The 13142-nt window shown below is 35.2% G+C and overlaps 1 protein-coding gene across 6 annotated transcripts in view; it reads right to left on the bottom strand.

Annotated features, from left to right (window-relative positions):
* ATRNL1 (attractin like 1) overlaps positions 1-13142 on the bottom strand; it is a 519346-nt gene that overhangs the window by 123333 nt on the left and 382871 nt on the right. For 4 of the 6 annotated variants that reach the window (XM_032988564.2, XM_032988569.2, XM_032988567.2 and 1 more), the window contains one exon: positions 9482-9589. The exons of the other annotated variants lie outside the window; for them this stretch is intronic. In XM_032988564.2, coding sequence (XP_032844455.1) covers positions 9482-9589 — 108 coding nt within the window. The remainder of the gene's footprint in view (positions 1-9481; positions 9590-13142) is intronic. 6 annotated transcript variants of the gene reach the window in all.

The following is a 13142-nucleotide window of genomic DNA, read 5'->3' on the forward strand; positions in this document are numbered from 1 at the left end:
GAAATAACTTTTCATCTAAAACGAAAATAAATATGAAAAAGATATATATAACTAGAAAGATCAGCCTGTCAGAGAATGGCATGTGCAAATCAGGTGTACAGAAAGGCTCAGTCAGTCAAACAGAGAAAAAATTCAATCTATCTGCTTTTTAGTCATCCTGATAGCATAATTATTTCCATGCTTTGGTTTATCCAATTCAAATGATTCTGGAAAAATCTCATTGTCATGGATTTTCTATCCAAAGGCAAGATTCCCATAAGCAAGCCTTGATCCAAGATAATCCTAGAGGTACATACATTATATTGTGTTTTGCATTCACTGAATTTTGTACCTAACTACTTTATGAAATAAGATGTTGGAAAAATTGTATTTATTCATTTTTAATGAACATAAGACAGCTACAGTGTCATTATTCATAACATTTACAGACATATCTAAACACTTCTGCTTGAAAACAATCAGAATATTTATTTTGATACTTTCAATTTTCAACTATGCGTAATACAATAATTTAAAAATTTCTATTCACAGCATGCCAATATCCCTGAAACACCTACGTTTAGCTAGTCAGCCAAAATTTCTGCTAATTGTTCCAATTGAGCATGAAATTTGTTGGCAATTTTGTTCAACACAAATCATATATTTCTATCCAAACAATTTCTATAGTCATCTGATTATGAAGTACATGTGCCAAATAAAATCTGTGAAGTGGAAAGATACATTTTTATCAAAAAAACTGAACAAAGACAGGTTTTCAGAACTAATTGTAAATTCACAGATCCTACAGCTCATAAGCTAATAAGCAGAGGCTTTACACTCTTGTTAGCATGAAATATTAGGACACCAACCAGAATGTAGACAAATCTCCTACATATCATGTTTCAGACATTCTTACAATATCTTTTTGCTCATGAAGGTAAATTGACTCAACAGAAATAAGCAAGCAAACAAGAGAGCGTAGGGATTAAAAATGTGTTTTTTATAAATTTAGTGATTGGATACATTCCAGAACCAATCTAGAATTTTTAAAAACTTTCTTTAAGTTAAGGACTCTGTCAAAACATCAACAAGTTCTGAGGTGTTAATATATACTTTAGCAATAAGCACACGTGGAAAACTTTGGTCTATATGAAAAAACTGTGTGGCTTATTCCAGACAGCATTTTTTAGACCATTTTTAGATTTCCCATATGCCGAAGGAGAAAACTATTACTTAGAAATCTTAAAATATCATTAGCTTGATTCTGTGCAAGGAATTGAACATCTGGGAAGAAATAATAGTCATTTAGTTTAAATAAGTATGTTTTAAATAGAATGAATTGCTCAGAGTCAATCATTTACCATTAGGACACAGGGGTTATAGCATAATGTTGTGCATTTAGCAGTACTTACTTAGCATGAGTAGCTAGATTTGCTGAGGCCTCAGGCTGCAAGCTGTGGACTTTCACCTAGATATGCTAAACTTTTACCTAGTTAAGCAAAAGAGGGTCTCCAGAGCCAGCACACACCAGAAGATAAGGAGGTTACAACTGTCAGCAGAAGCTGCAAGTCAACAAGAACAGATATTGGCCTGCCTGGAGACAGAGAAGGAATCCAATAAGGTGTTGGAAGATCCCAGACCAGAAATCACCATTGGACTAAAAGGCGCATGAAAGGCACGTGAGGGGTGGGTGCATAGATTCTAAGGTTATAATTGCCCAGGGTTTCCTTTGTTCAGAGTCTGTCTTCAGATGCACACAGTTCAAGCTGTTCTTACTGATGTACCACTCAATTAGAATTTTTTTTTTTTTTTTTTTTTTTTTTGGTAATCTGGTGCTTGAGACTGCTGTAGGGAACCTATGGTCCAAACTGTGGGGATAATACCATCTGAACGAGTGTGTGAGTGTGCGAGTGCATGTCAGGGAGTCAACTGAGGTGCCCAAGAGTTCACAGGAACTGTCCTCTGCGAAGGGACTTAGATCCTAGCAGTAGTCTCAGGTGGTGTGAAAGTGACTCCCTGAGTCTGAACAGGATGCCCAGATGCAATCACCTTAACACATCTATACACTTTACATTGCATAGAGTTGGTATACACAACACACGTAAAAAAATCATAGCTGTGACCAGTATGCATGAATAACTATATTAGATACTCTGAATCACAGGCTCAGAACATTCACACATCTCTAGACATAAATTTAAACAACCAAAATCTTATGCAAATGTAAAGATATTTAATTGAGAAGAGCTACACCGTTGTATATGACCACTGAATGAGAAATTAAATAGTGTGGAATCTAAAATTCTTATTTCATGAAAAAGAGTTCACTGTATGAGGAAGGAGTTTTTGCAAACCAAACAATGCTGCTTTCAGGTAAAAGCTTTTTTCTAATGGAAGAACTACCAAATGTAAATTTTGTGCATGATATGACATCCCTCACCCATGGTATCACAAAATGATACCCAAGGTGAATCAATCATTTGAAAAGAGGGAAAAAAAGATTTGAAGATAGGAGTTAAAATAAAGTGACTCAGTAGTTTAGGAGGAAATTTTCCAGATGAACATGACTGAGGGAGTGAGCAGAGAAGAATGCAGTAAGCCATCAAGGTCAAAGAGTTGCACAAGATAATGGAGTTCTTGAGGCAGTGGACAGCACATTTAGGATGATCTGTAAGTAATACAGAAACACAGAAAATGTGGTCCAATATAAATTCTTCTCTTCAGCGTCAGGTGTATCATCTGACTACATTTCTGAGATCTAGTAGTGTAGGATGCATAGATTTTGAAAGACTATAAAAATGGTAATACACTGGTTAAGACAAGAAATAATCACATAATGAATACAGACATCAAGGAGAATATTGAAGCTATTCCAGAATGAATTGGAGATCATATTAGTCAGACCTACAGTCATGGAGAGACTGGGGGTCAGAGATGACTTAACAGTTTCTGATCTTGCAAGAAAACTGAGGATGTAAATCAATGAAGGTAACAGCAGAAGTGAAGAGGAGGGTCAGAAACATTCAGTAACAGAAAACTAATAGTGCAATGAAGGTAATTAAGGTGTTCAAACAACAGAAATGGAAACTTTTCAGAGACTGTGCAGAAGGAAGAGTTAGGTGGAAATCAGAATAATAATAAAGACAGAGCTGAAAGGAGAGAAACTAATGTAACTATGGGTACAGGGTACCTGAGAAATATTTGTCCAACCTGTTCTAAAAAGCTTGCAATAAAAGAAATTCCATCACCTCCCCAGGCAATTGCTATCAGTGATTCAGCTTTATTATCAGAAGTTTTTTCTGATATCCAGCCTAAACCTCCTCTACTACAATTTAAGTCCATTACACCTTTGCTGCCTACAGTGCACGCAAAGAAAAGATTGTTGCCCTCCTGATTGCTACTAACCTTTTGCATATTTGAAGGTTATTATTTTGACTCCCTTCAATAGTGTACTCCAATTTCCTTGACTTTTCCTTGTAGTTATATTTTCTAAGTCTCTGATTGCTCACATTGTTCTCATCTAGATTCTATGTCCTCTGATCCTTCTTGAGCTGGACTGCCACAGACCAGACACAGTAGTGAAGCCTTTCCAAAGGCTTTCCAAAACAGTGAAGCCTTTTCCAATGCCAAGCAGAGCTTGGTTTACAGACATAACATATGGACAATATGGATAATCCAAATATGGTATTAGCAGGAAGTTAAAAAAGAAAAGAAAAACAAAACACAAAACCCCCTAACTTTTCTAGGAAAGAAAAATATTACTTAGGAAAATTACAATTAAACTCAGGGATGAGAGTTCTAAAAACACCAACTCCTCACATGCACATCCAAAGCCTTCTAAGGGGCAGGTTACAAAAAAACAATGCAACCTTCGTTTCTGAGTGGCATTGAAAAGAGACACACAGGGTAGGTGTCTCTAAACTATGTTTCTGCTCTCTTGAGTCCAGCTACAGCTTTTGCAGTCCCTGGAATCATTCAGAACAACTTGCAACTTGTTCTATGTGACCGTGGCTGAACTGGCTCACAGACTGTATCCTACACTTGGCATTCCACTTTCCTCAGCACTAAGCATGACAAAGATAGAAACATGGATTAGCCAGTAAAACTATCCTTCCCCATCCAGGAGAATGTCTGGATTACCCACAACATAGTGTGGAATAATGTCTAGTTATCCCACCATAGCAATAAAGAATAATCAGATTTGATCATATTTTAAACAAAATTTAAAAATAATTAATAGAATATATTAATACCTTTTTTGAAGTTCCCAGAGTTGAGCTCCCCAATAAGATTGAATGAGCAATGCTTGCAACTTTGTAAATTATATAGCATGACTTTTAAGTAAGCAAGAAGTTCAAGTATAACAGTCTTTGACAGCTCCTGGTGCCAAATCTGTATTGCCTTCACAGTCACTGAAAGATGACCATTCTAGGGACAATATTGTCATTATCTTAAATAAACTGCTACTTTCTTACAAGAGGAGTGAAGTTATCCTCTGATACCGAGACTAAAATTAGGAACTGAGAATATCAAGGGATAATATGATGAGCTGTAACAAAGAGTTGGGAAGAATCTGTACCTTGATTTTAGACATTACGTCATCAAAATAATGCAGGTGTAATGCTGATGAAGCATACAAATAGCTTTATTTTGCACAAAATAATGAAGTATGCTTAGGTTGCAGTTTCAAAAATTATTCACTGAATTATTCAAATTAAACAAGAAAATGAACCCAACTTCACTGGATTTATTTGTAAAGCAAGACAAAAAGTCCTGACATCTTACTGGCAGAAGAAACCAACACCACAGCTTGTTAGTATAAACTTCAATTACATAAACCTCACAAACCTCTGGTACAGGATTTTAATGTGTTTTCATAAGTCACTCTGATTTCCAATAGCCATTCTAGGTATAATGATAGCTACTGGTGTCGGTGCATGCCTTCTAATTATTTTACTCAAATAGATGAGAAATAATGGCCAATCTTTGCTTCAGAAGTCCCTGAATCAGAAGTGCTTTATCAGAAGTCCCTGAAAATCAAAAGTTATTTACTGTATCATAAGTATTACTTACTGCTTTCTAGAGAAACAAACCTAGATTTTATCTGAGATTCAAAATTCTTGAAATCATTTTACCTTGTCAGAAGTGGAGAACAATCTAACATCTGCAACAATTCTACAGGAAATTCCGTAATTTCATGGAAAAATGATTGAAATACTTACTGCATTTTTTTTTCTGCAGAAATAATTATTAAAGCACATCCATTTGAAAAAGAAAAGAAAAAAAAAGATATCCAAGGAATACTCTAAAGATATCAAATGGATGATCATCACAAGAACAAATCTGCACTTGGTTCTTATGCAGACAATAACAGATCTGTCTTTACTCCAGCAGATGTAGCACAGTAGATGCTGCTGTCCAGAGACTTAGCATGACCATACATTAGAGTCTACAGCAGTGTCCACCTTATCTCACAGATCTAAAGAATCTGTCCCTGTTTCAAAAATATAATGGGTTTTGAATGAGCTGAAAAATACCCACAAGTTATGCAAAGAAGGATAGAAAAAACATTTTTATTACTTTTCACTTAACATACAGATTAACTAAAATGACTGTCAGCAGCACAGTGGAAATGATTTATATTTTGGGAAAAAAAAATGTTGCCTAAAGGAGGCTTAGAATATGAAGATAACCTAAATGATTTAGCTTTTGGGATATACTGAGCAGCACAAAGCAACCAGGCCTGGAAATGGCTTAGATGTCTAGAAAAAAAAGAAATTAAATGAATAAAAAACGTTCTAACACTGAAGGCACTGAGTGTCAAGAAGCATTGTAACTATTGATCTATGATGCTACTTTAATTTTTTATGATTCTGGTATTGAAAAAAATTATGTTAGTTTCACAAAATATCACAATATTCTCAATCTTTCTGGGCAGGGTGCTCCTGATGTTTTCTTACTGTGCTCCTTAACAGCCTGTGCTATGTGAAACTGCTGAAAAGGGGACCTTAGGAATTCTTTCTCTTCTTTTACCTGCCCCTGGGCCACCAACCACTTCACTGTAGCCCCCCTAGACTGTTCCCCTATTGGGATCCAGAGATTCATTGCCTTTCAGACTTCCCTTCCCCTCCTCCACCAGAGTAACTTCTTGCTGCTCTTGTTCTTCCCAAGAAGGAGGAGGAAGAGTGAGGGGTGGCCATCATTCAGCCTCAACTTCCATGCAGATTTCATCACTTCTAAGTAGGGAAATGGCAACCGTAATGGAAGCAGACGAAGACACAGATTAGGGCTGGCATGGGTTAAATAGGACAATTGTGCACAACATCAGTATCATGAATATCACGCCACAGCAGGAGTAGGTATTGCTTCATAGATTTAGAATTAGGATATGACCATGATATCAATACCATTAGCAAGACAGTGGCTGATGCGATACCAAGAGGGAGGGAGGGCAAGGGCAAAACTACATTTGATTTCTTCCGCGTTAACTTTAAACTGACAATAAGATATTTAGTAGCTGGTATAAGGCCAACATGACAGAATGGATGACAAGATGAGACTTGTTAATGCCATGTTGTGATTCAGTTACACAGAAAGGCAGCCTGAGGAGGTGAAGACTGATGAATAATATGGTTTAAATTGGGAAGAGCAAAGGCTATTGCCAAGGACTGAAAACTCAAACCGACAGCAGGAAACAGGAGGGATAAGATGCAGGTTAAATTTTTTTTAAGGAGTTAATATCAAGATACTGTCATTTTGTTGGAAAAACATTGAGAAAGATAGCTGGTAAAGACTCCAAAGCAGAAATAGCCCAAAATAACAGAGATTCAACTCTCTTCTGTAATGTTTTCAGGATTTTATTTTAATCTTTTGCAAATTGCTGCTAACTGAAAATAGACCCAAATATTATCAGTTGTATTGTAAGTATCTAAACTAGGCAATCATTTTAAGTACAGTATTCATACTCTTATTTTTTTACATATGCTTTCTAAAGACTGGGCAAAATGTACTTTACTAATGCAAACTAAAACTCTACAGTGAAACAGTTGCTCTGGATATTTATAAATAAATGAAAATAATAAAACACAAGCTAAACAAATGGCATACTGGAATTACCATGTAGATAGCCATATAAATACTGACATATACCAGACCATCAGTATTAATATAGAAAACCAGCTGTACAAAACCCCCATCATGTAAGCCAGAGGACACTAATGAACAGCAGTCTTACTATGCAGTTGAATGGGAGACTTGCAGTAATGTCTGGAACAGTTCAATGACATTACACTGTGCCCAAAGGACCCATGGATCAATACAATGTCGTTGGAAGTGCCAGAGTTATTACAATGTCAATGGAAGTATACCAACACTGTCCAAAGTATCAGTGAGTAATACACAATGTCAATAAAGTATGAAGTGAGGGAATGCAATGCACCACCATTAAAATTGGAACCCCTGGTATATCAATGTAAGATCTTGGCAGTGCTGGTGGAACACTTTGAAGAGAATTACTGTATACTCTTAACTTTTACCAACAGATCTCTGAATTTAAAAGATCCCAATGGGCATCAGCCATCACAGAATTAAGAAAAAAGTTTAATGATTCTAACTTAATACAACAAAATGAAGTTATCGGTACTTCAGACTATCCTGTTGTTTAAGCACTGCATCCTGGAAATACATGTGTGATCCAAACTCCCTCAGCCTGAAAGAGAACTGAGAATGAAGAATAGAATGGCAACTACAACTTTTAGTGTCCTTTCACAAATTGAGGATAGACCAAGAATGGAAGCTTAATACAGCTCTTTCTTACAGAATATACATCAAAGGACAATCAATACCCTGAATCACATTCATTTAAACCTCAGCACAATGCTTTGTTTTGATACAGATCAGTATATTGTAATTCCAAGGAAATTTTGAATGGACTTCATTCTGTGTATAACCATGTATTAATTAGGAAAAGACACTATGGAAACCAATTTCTAGAAAATGCTAGGCTAGGAAGAAAAAGCAATAAAAACTGTAAAATATAATTAAAATATTTTAGCATCTACCTCTTTTAGTGCTAAATAAAAGATAGGAGAAAAGAAAATGTGGCAATTAACTTGTGATGATAACTTCTAAAGTTTAATTAAATAATCAGTATGTACAGAATTAGAGTTTGGATGCCTCAGCTCCCACTCGTTGCTTCCCTCTGGAAAGACGAAAGAGAAAATGTTCCCAGATAGAAGTGTATAAACAATGAAATCACATTCAGAAAAAGTTAACTTTTAAATACAGTGTAATGTGTCCTCAGCCTGGGGAGCTGCAGAGGTCTTCTGTTCCAGGAGAAAAGGAGACAGAGATATGTGATATTGGTGAAGAATGTAGGGTTTCTAGTATTTGGTCAGAAAATAACAAAGCCTCTTCAAAGAGATATGGCATTTTTATTCACTATCTATTCCAAGTATTTAAATTATGCCAGCAAGAACAATTGTGATTGCTTCCTATACAGTAGCAGGACAGAGAGCCTCAATTTGATAAGTACTCAAGAGCTGATTCTTTTTCTTTCTGCTATGAATCTGTTTTTCACACTGCTCACTTCTCCATGAACCTTAGAGATTTGATAGAGTTTATTTAATCTTCCATTGAAAGAGGCTATTGAGAAAAGTAAGAGAAGCTCTGAATTTAAGAGGAATTGGCAGCAATGAAAATAAAAGCACAATCTTGAAAGATTTCAGAGCTATCACACCTCATTCCCAGGTCCCACCATAAATAAGATAAAGTAATATCTGTAAACACAATATTGTAAATAAAAGTAAAGGAATAGAGGATTACAATCTACCAAAACCCCAACCTAGATTAGATATTCATTATTATCCACATATTGTAATTCTCCCTCTATTTTCAGGTGAAACTTCCAAAACCCATTTCATGCATTATTACACTATTCCAATATCACATTGCCTTGCATATTATTATTTCTTTTCCAATGTACTGCAATCACAATAAAAGAATGCAGTAATGTAGCCATTATCTACAATTGAAAATATGCAATATACTCTGTATTCTTTAAACCTGTACTTATAAAACACAAGACTGAAATTCCACTCACAGCTGCTTTATTTATTTATTTGTTTATTTGTTTGCTGTAATCTCTGTTAATTAAGTTAGATGTTAACTAGGGGGCACTGTGTACTCGAAGGACTGAGCATGAGGTTTGCTCCCTCCTTAGTGCCTGCATCTTGCATTCCTTCAGCTCACATCCATCATGGAAGGACTGCCAGGTGAGCTGGCTGTCACTCCAGCCCAGGCTAATAGATTCTCCAGTGGCTTTTGTTACAGCTCATGTCATGCTATTAAAACTCTGTGCCTTGAAAATGGCATAACATATGTAGCTGAGACTTGTCAGCTCCAGGTAATCAGACGCTGCTTGGTTTCAGAAGCAGATGCAGATGAGACTAGCAATATAAATATGCAAATCACAATGGTCCCTTGTCAGCACCACTGTTCCTACCTCTAATGGCCCTCGTAGAAAGTCTGTTTGCTCAGCTCCTACTTCCAGTGCTACATCGACAGAAGCAAAGGGGCGGCTGGCCATCTGCTGTCGCTCCCGCATAAGTTGCTGATGAGGAAAAAATGATGTTTTAACAAAACATTAAAAAATGCACCAGATATTAGTCTGCCCTACTATACCTCCCATTAAAACATAAGACTGCAAATAGCATGCAAATAGTCATATTTGTAGTATTAAAGGGAGAAAGTTATACTAAATTATCATCATCTATATTTATTTGAGAACTGAGCCCGGAGGGCTTATGTTGTCTAGAAATGGTCTTTCAGCTTGAACTCAGATAAAATCTCCAAATGAAAGCTTTACCAACTGACTGTGCACTCTAAATAACTTTGCTATTTGTGCAAGTTGCAAGTAAATAACGGGAAATTGTTGGTGAAAATAGTTGAAGTCTAATTCCACTGATAATGCATGCATTAGAACACCTGCCAAGAACAAGTCCACTTGGACTTCAAATTTTCATACTTCACTACTAAGCCAGATGGAGTTAATAGTGTCAGGACTCATAATTTTATGCAGTATCTTTTCTGCAGTTACTTATGAAGAATAATGTGTCAGGACTGGGAAGCCTGCACCAGTGTATTTGAATATGAACAGCTACGCTCATGGAGTTTGTATAATCCTTTCCAATCATACCAGTGTGCACAGAAGTCCCAAGCAAAACCACAAAGCTAAGTCATATTTCTTCCTCAATCTGTAATTATAATGCTTATTAAACCATGATGAATAAAAATGATGACCAGCAGTAGATATTACAGATCTTACTTCACTGGTTCAGTGCAACTAATAAAAGCATTATTAAATATTTAAAGTGAATGAGTCGTGCGATTAAACTCATGTGCTCTTTCAACTGAACAGGATGTTGCAGCATCTTGAAGAGACAAAATGTTTGCAAAAGTGTTTTATTAGAAAAGATTTAAGTTTCATTTTCTTAGCATTTTTTCTCCCTATTATATGAAAAGCTTAAAACATTAGAAACTAGTATTTGAATGTAAATGACACTAGCACTGTGATGTACTGTTCATAAAAACCTTTGAAATAATAAAAGGTATGCAAGCAAATATTTGCTGGCAACTTACTAATAAACACTCTTGATTTAAAGTCTGTTACAAAGCAACAGGCTCATTTTGTAATACTTCTCATACACTTTTTCTTGACTTGCATTTTAATATTGTCTATAGAAATCTAAAGAAGCGCTTGTAATGTTAAAATCAAAACAGTACAGTAGTCTCCTAATGCATACCCAGTACATTCTTAAGGCCTGATTTTTATAAACTTGCAGTGTATTTGTCAGTAAGCACCTGCACAAATGGGCTTCCAGTATATCATACCAAGAGAATAATTGATATGTCTGTGGCTGAAACTGCATGTTTTATATTCAGAAAAAATAAAACCCCAGTATAATTAGCTAGATGGTTAGAAATGTAATTTTTAAAATTTAAAAATTAAACTAGTATTCTCTATACTGATTTACATCAGCACTGATTTGCATCAATACAATATATTCATAGATTTTACAGCCAGAAAGAACTACTCTGACCCTCCAGTATTACCAACCACCTGAAAAAGACCACAGAAATTTATAGCATGAAATACTGAGTCATTATATGCTAAAATTACTATATCTATCTCCTTTTCTTCCTAAAATAACAAAAATTAAAGAAAACAATGTTATTAGAATGGTCCTACCATATGGAACTCATTACAGTATTGTAAGTCTGCAGAGCTACTGGCAAATGCTTACTTTTTAATGGGAAACCAAACATTGTTTTAAACAAATAGAATTGCTTGGGGAAAGTATTTAAATGAGCAGAATAAGCTACACTCTAAATGCACAAACAATATTTAAAAGATTTACTTAATACAGACTATAAAGGAATGTATATTTAATATGCTCCCTGTTTTTCAAGGCTATCAGGTTTCCACACCTCTGTTCCTGGTCATGCATTCAGTAAAACCTTTTCATTCACAAGGTAGTCACTGCAATTTTGATAATCTCTCATTTGAGAAGAGTACTACAAAGATTCTTAATTAGCTCTGTAAACAAGAATGAGAACTATAAAATGTTCGACTGTCCTTGAAGTGCTGCTGAGTTTGGCAGCTGAGCACTTACACATCAAAGAAAAGTGCTCTATTCAAAACGCTGCTTCTTTCTGTTCAGCATTTTAAAGCTCCATGCAAGGGGCAGAACAGGAAAAATAAGATAAAATGAGGAGAAATACAGGAAGATATTATGATGTTTAAAATCAGTTTTGTGGCTGGAAAAGGTCACTAACTCCCACAATCTGCAACTGTCTGTGTATCAAGACTGGGACAAAGGCAAAGTTCCAGTTATAGAAAATCTCGTGAGTGAGATTATCACATGGCAAGGTGGCATTCTGGTTTGACACCCTGTGCTCCAGTCACATGCTGTTTTCATGTAGCCCACACAGGTATGAGGAAATTTCCACAATTCAGCCATAGGTCAAGAAAGGGAAACTCTCCAAACATGTATTATAAGAGAAAAATTCCTCAACTTTTTCTCATCAAAAAGATTAAAAAAACCACACAGATTTCATCACAGCTCAGGTAGAATAAACATAGGATAACGGAAAGTTGAACTACACTGGTGTTATTTATATACTCACATAAAAAAAAAATACTGGATTTAAAAATCATACAAAAAATAAATACCTACTTCAGTACCTCACTATATATTACTTGGAGATAAATAATAGATGGTCATTATTAATATGTAATATTTTAGTATCTTATCACACAATTAATTTATACTGTAGAGAATTAAGCATGTGCCTAAATATTCACTTAAAACCACGAGAAATTCAAAACATTACTTTCTCAGCATAGGACTCAGAAATTCAATGAACACTTATCTGACTGAAGAGACAACTGATTTCAAGGTCTACCATAATTTTAAATCTCATTAAGTACAAGAGTATTGACAAGATTAATTTTTGGCATCTCTGTTATTTTGTAGCAATTTCAAAGTATTAATTTATATCTTATTAAAGAGTTTCTCTTGTAAAGTATAGAATTATATTTGTCATCAGTGAAGAACAGCAAGATATTAGGATACTATAAATTAGTTCAATTTCTCACTCAAAACCTATATAAATTGAGAACATTTCTTAAAAAAACCCAACCATTTTGGCATAATTAGTCCTTTGTCATGGAAATGCACATTTCACCTGATTCTCCATGGACATGTAGACATCTTCCCCCATAGATTTTGAGTTTTGTTGTGCTAGTGAAATAAGTACTTTTGAAATAGGACCCACTTCCCCCTTTAGAAGTATATCACAGGAAAGTATTTTCCTGGGTATACAATTCAATTTTGCCATTGATCAAAAAAATTCTCATAGGGGATACTTCTCCTCTGATCAATGCAGTTTAGAGTGAATTAAAATGTTCCATAGCAACTTATACAATCTTCTGTAAGAAAATGTACTTATTGCAAAGTTCTTATTTAAACAAAAATGCTTTGATTTTTTTTTTCTTTTAGTTGATAACATTTGGACTTACTTTTAAAATACTTTAACGCCCATATTGTATTCATGTTCAATAAAACACTCAATGCAAAATACATATTACAATGATTTAACAC

The sequence above is a fragment of the Tyto alba genome, unplaced genomic scaffold, assembly GCF_018691265.1.
Source record: "Tyto alba isolate M040663 unplaced genomic scaffold, T.alba_DEE_v4.0 Super-Scaffold_1, whole genome shotgun sequence".
NCBI classification, from domain to species: Eukaryota; Metazoa; Chordata; class Aves; order Strigiformes; family Tytonidae; genus Tyto; species Tyto alba.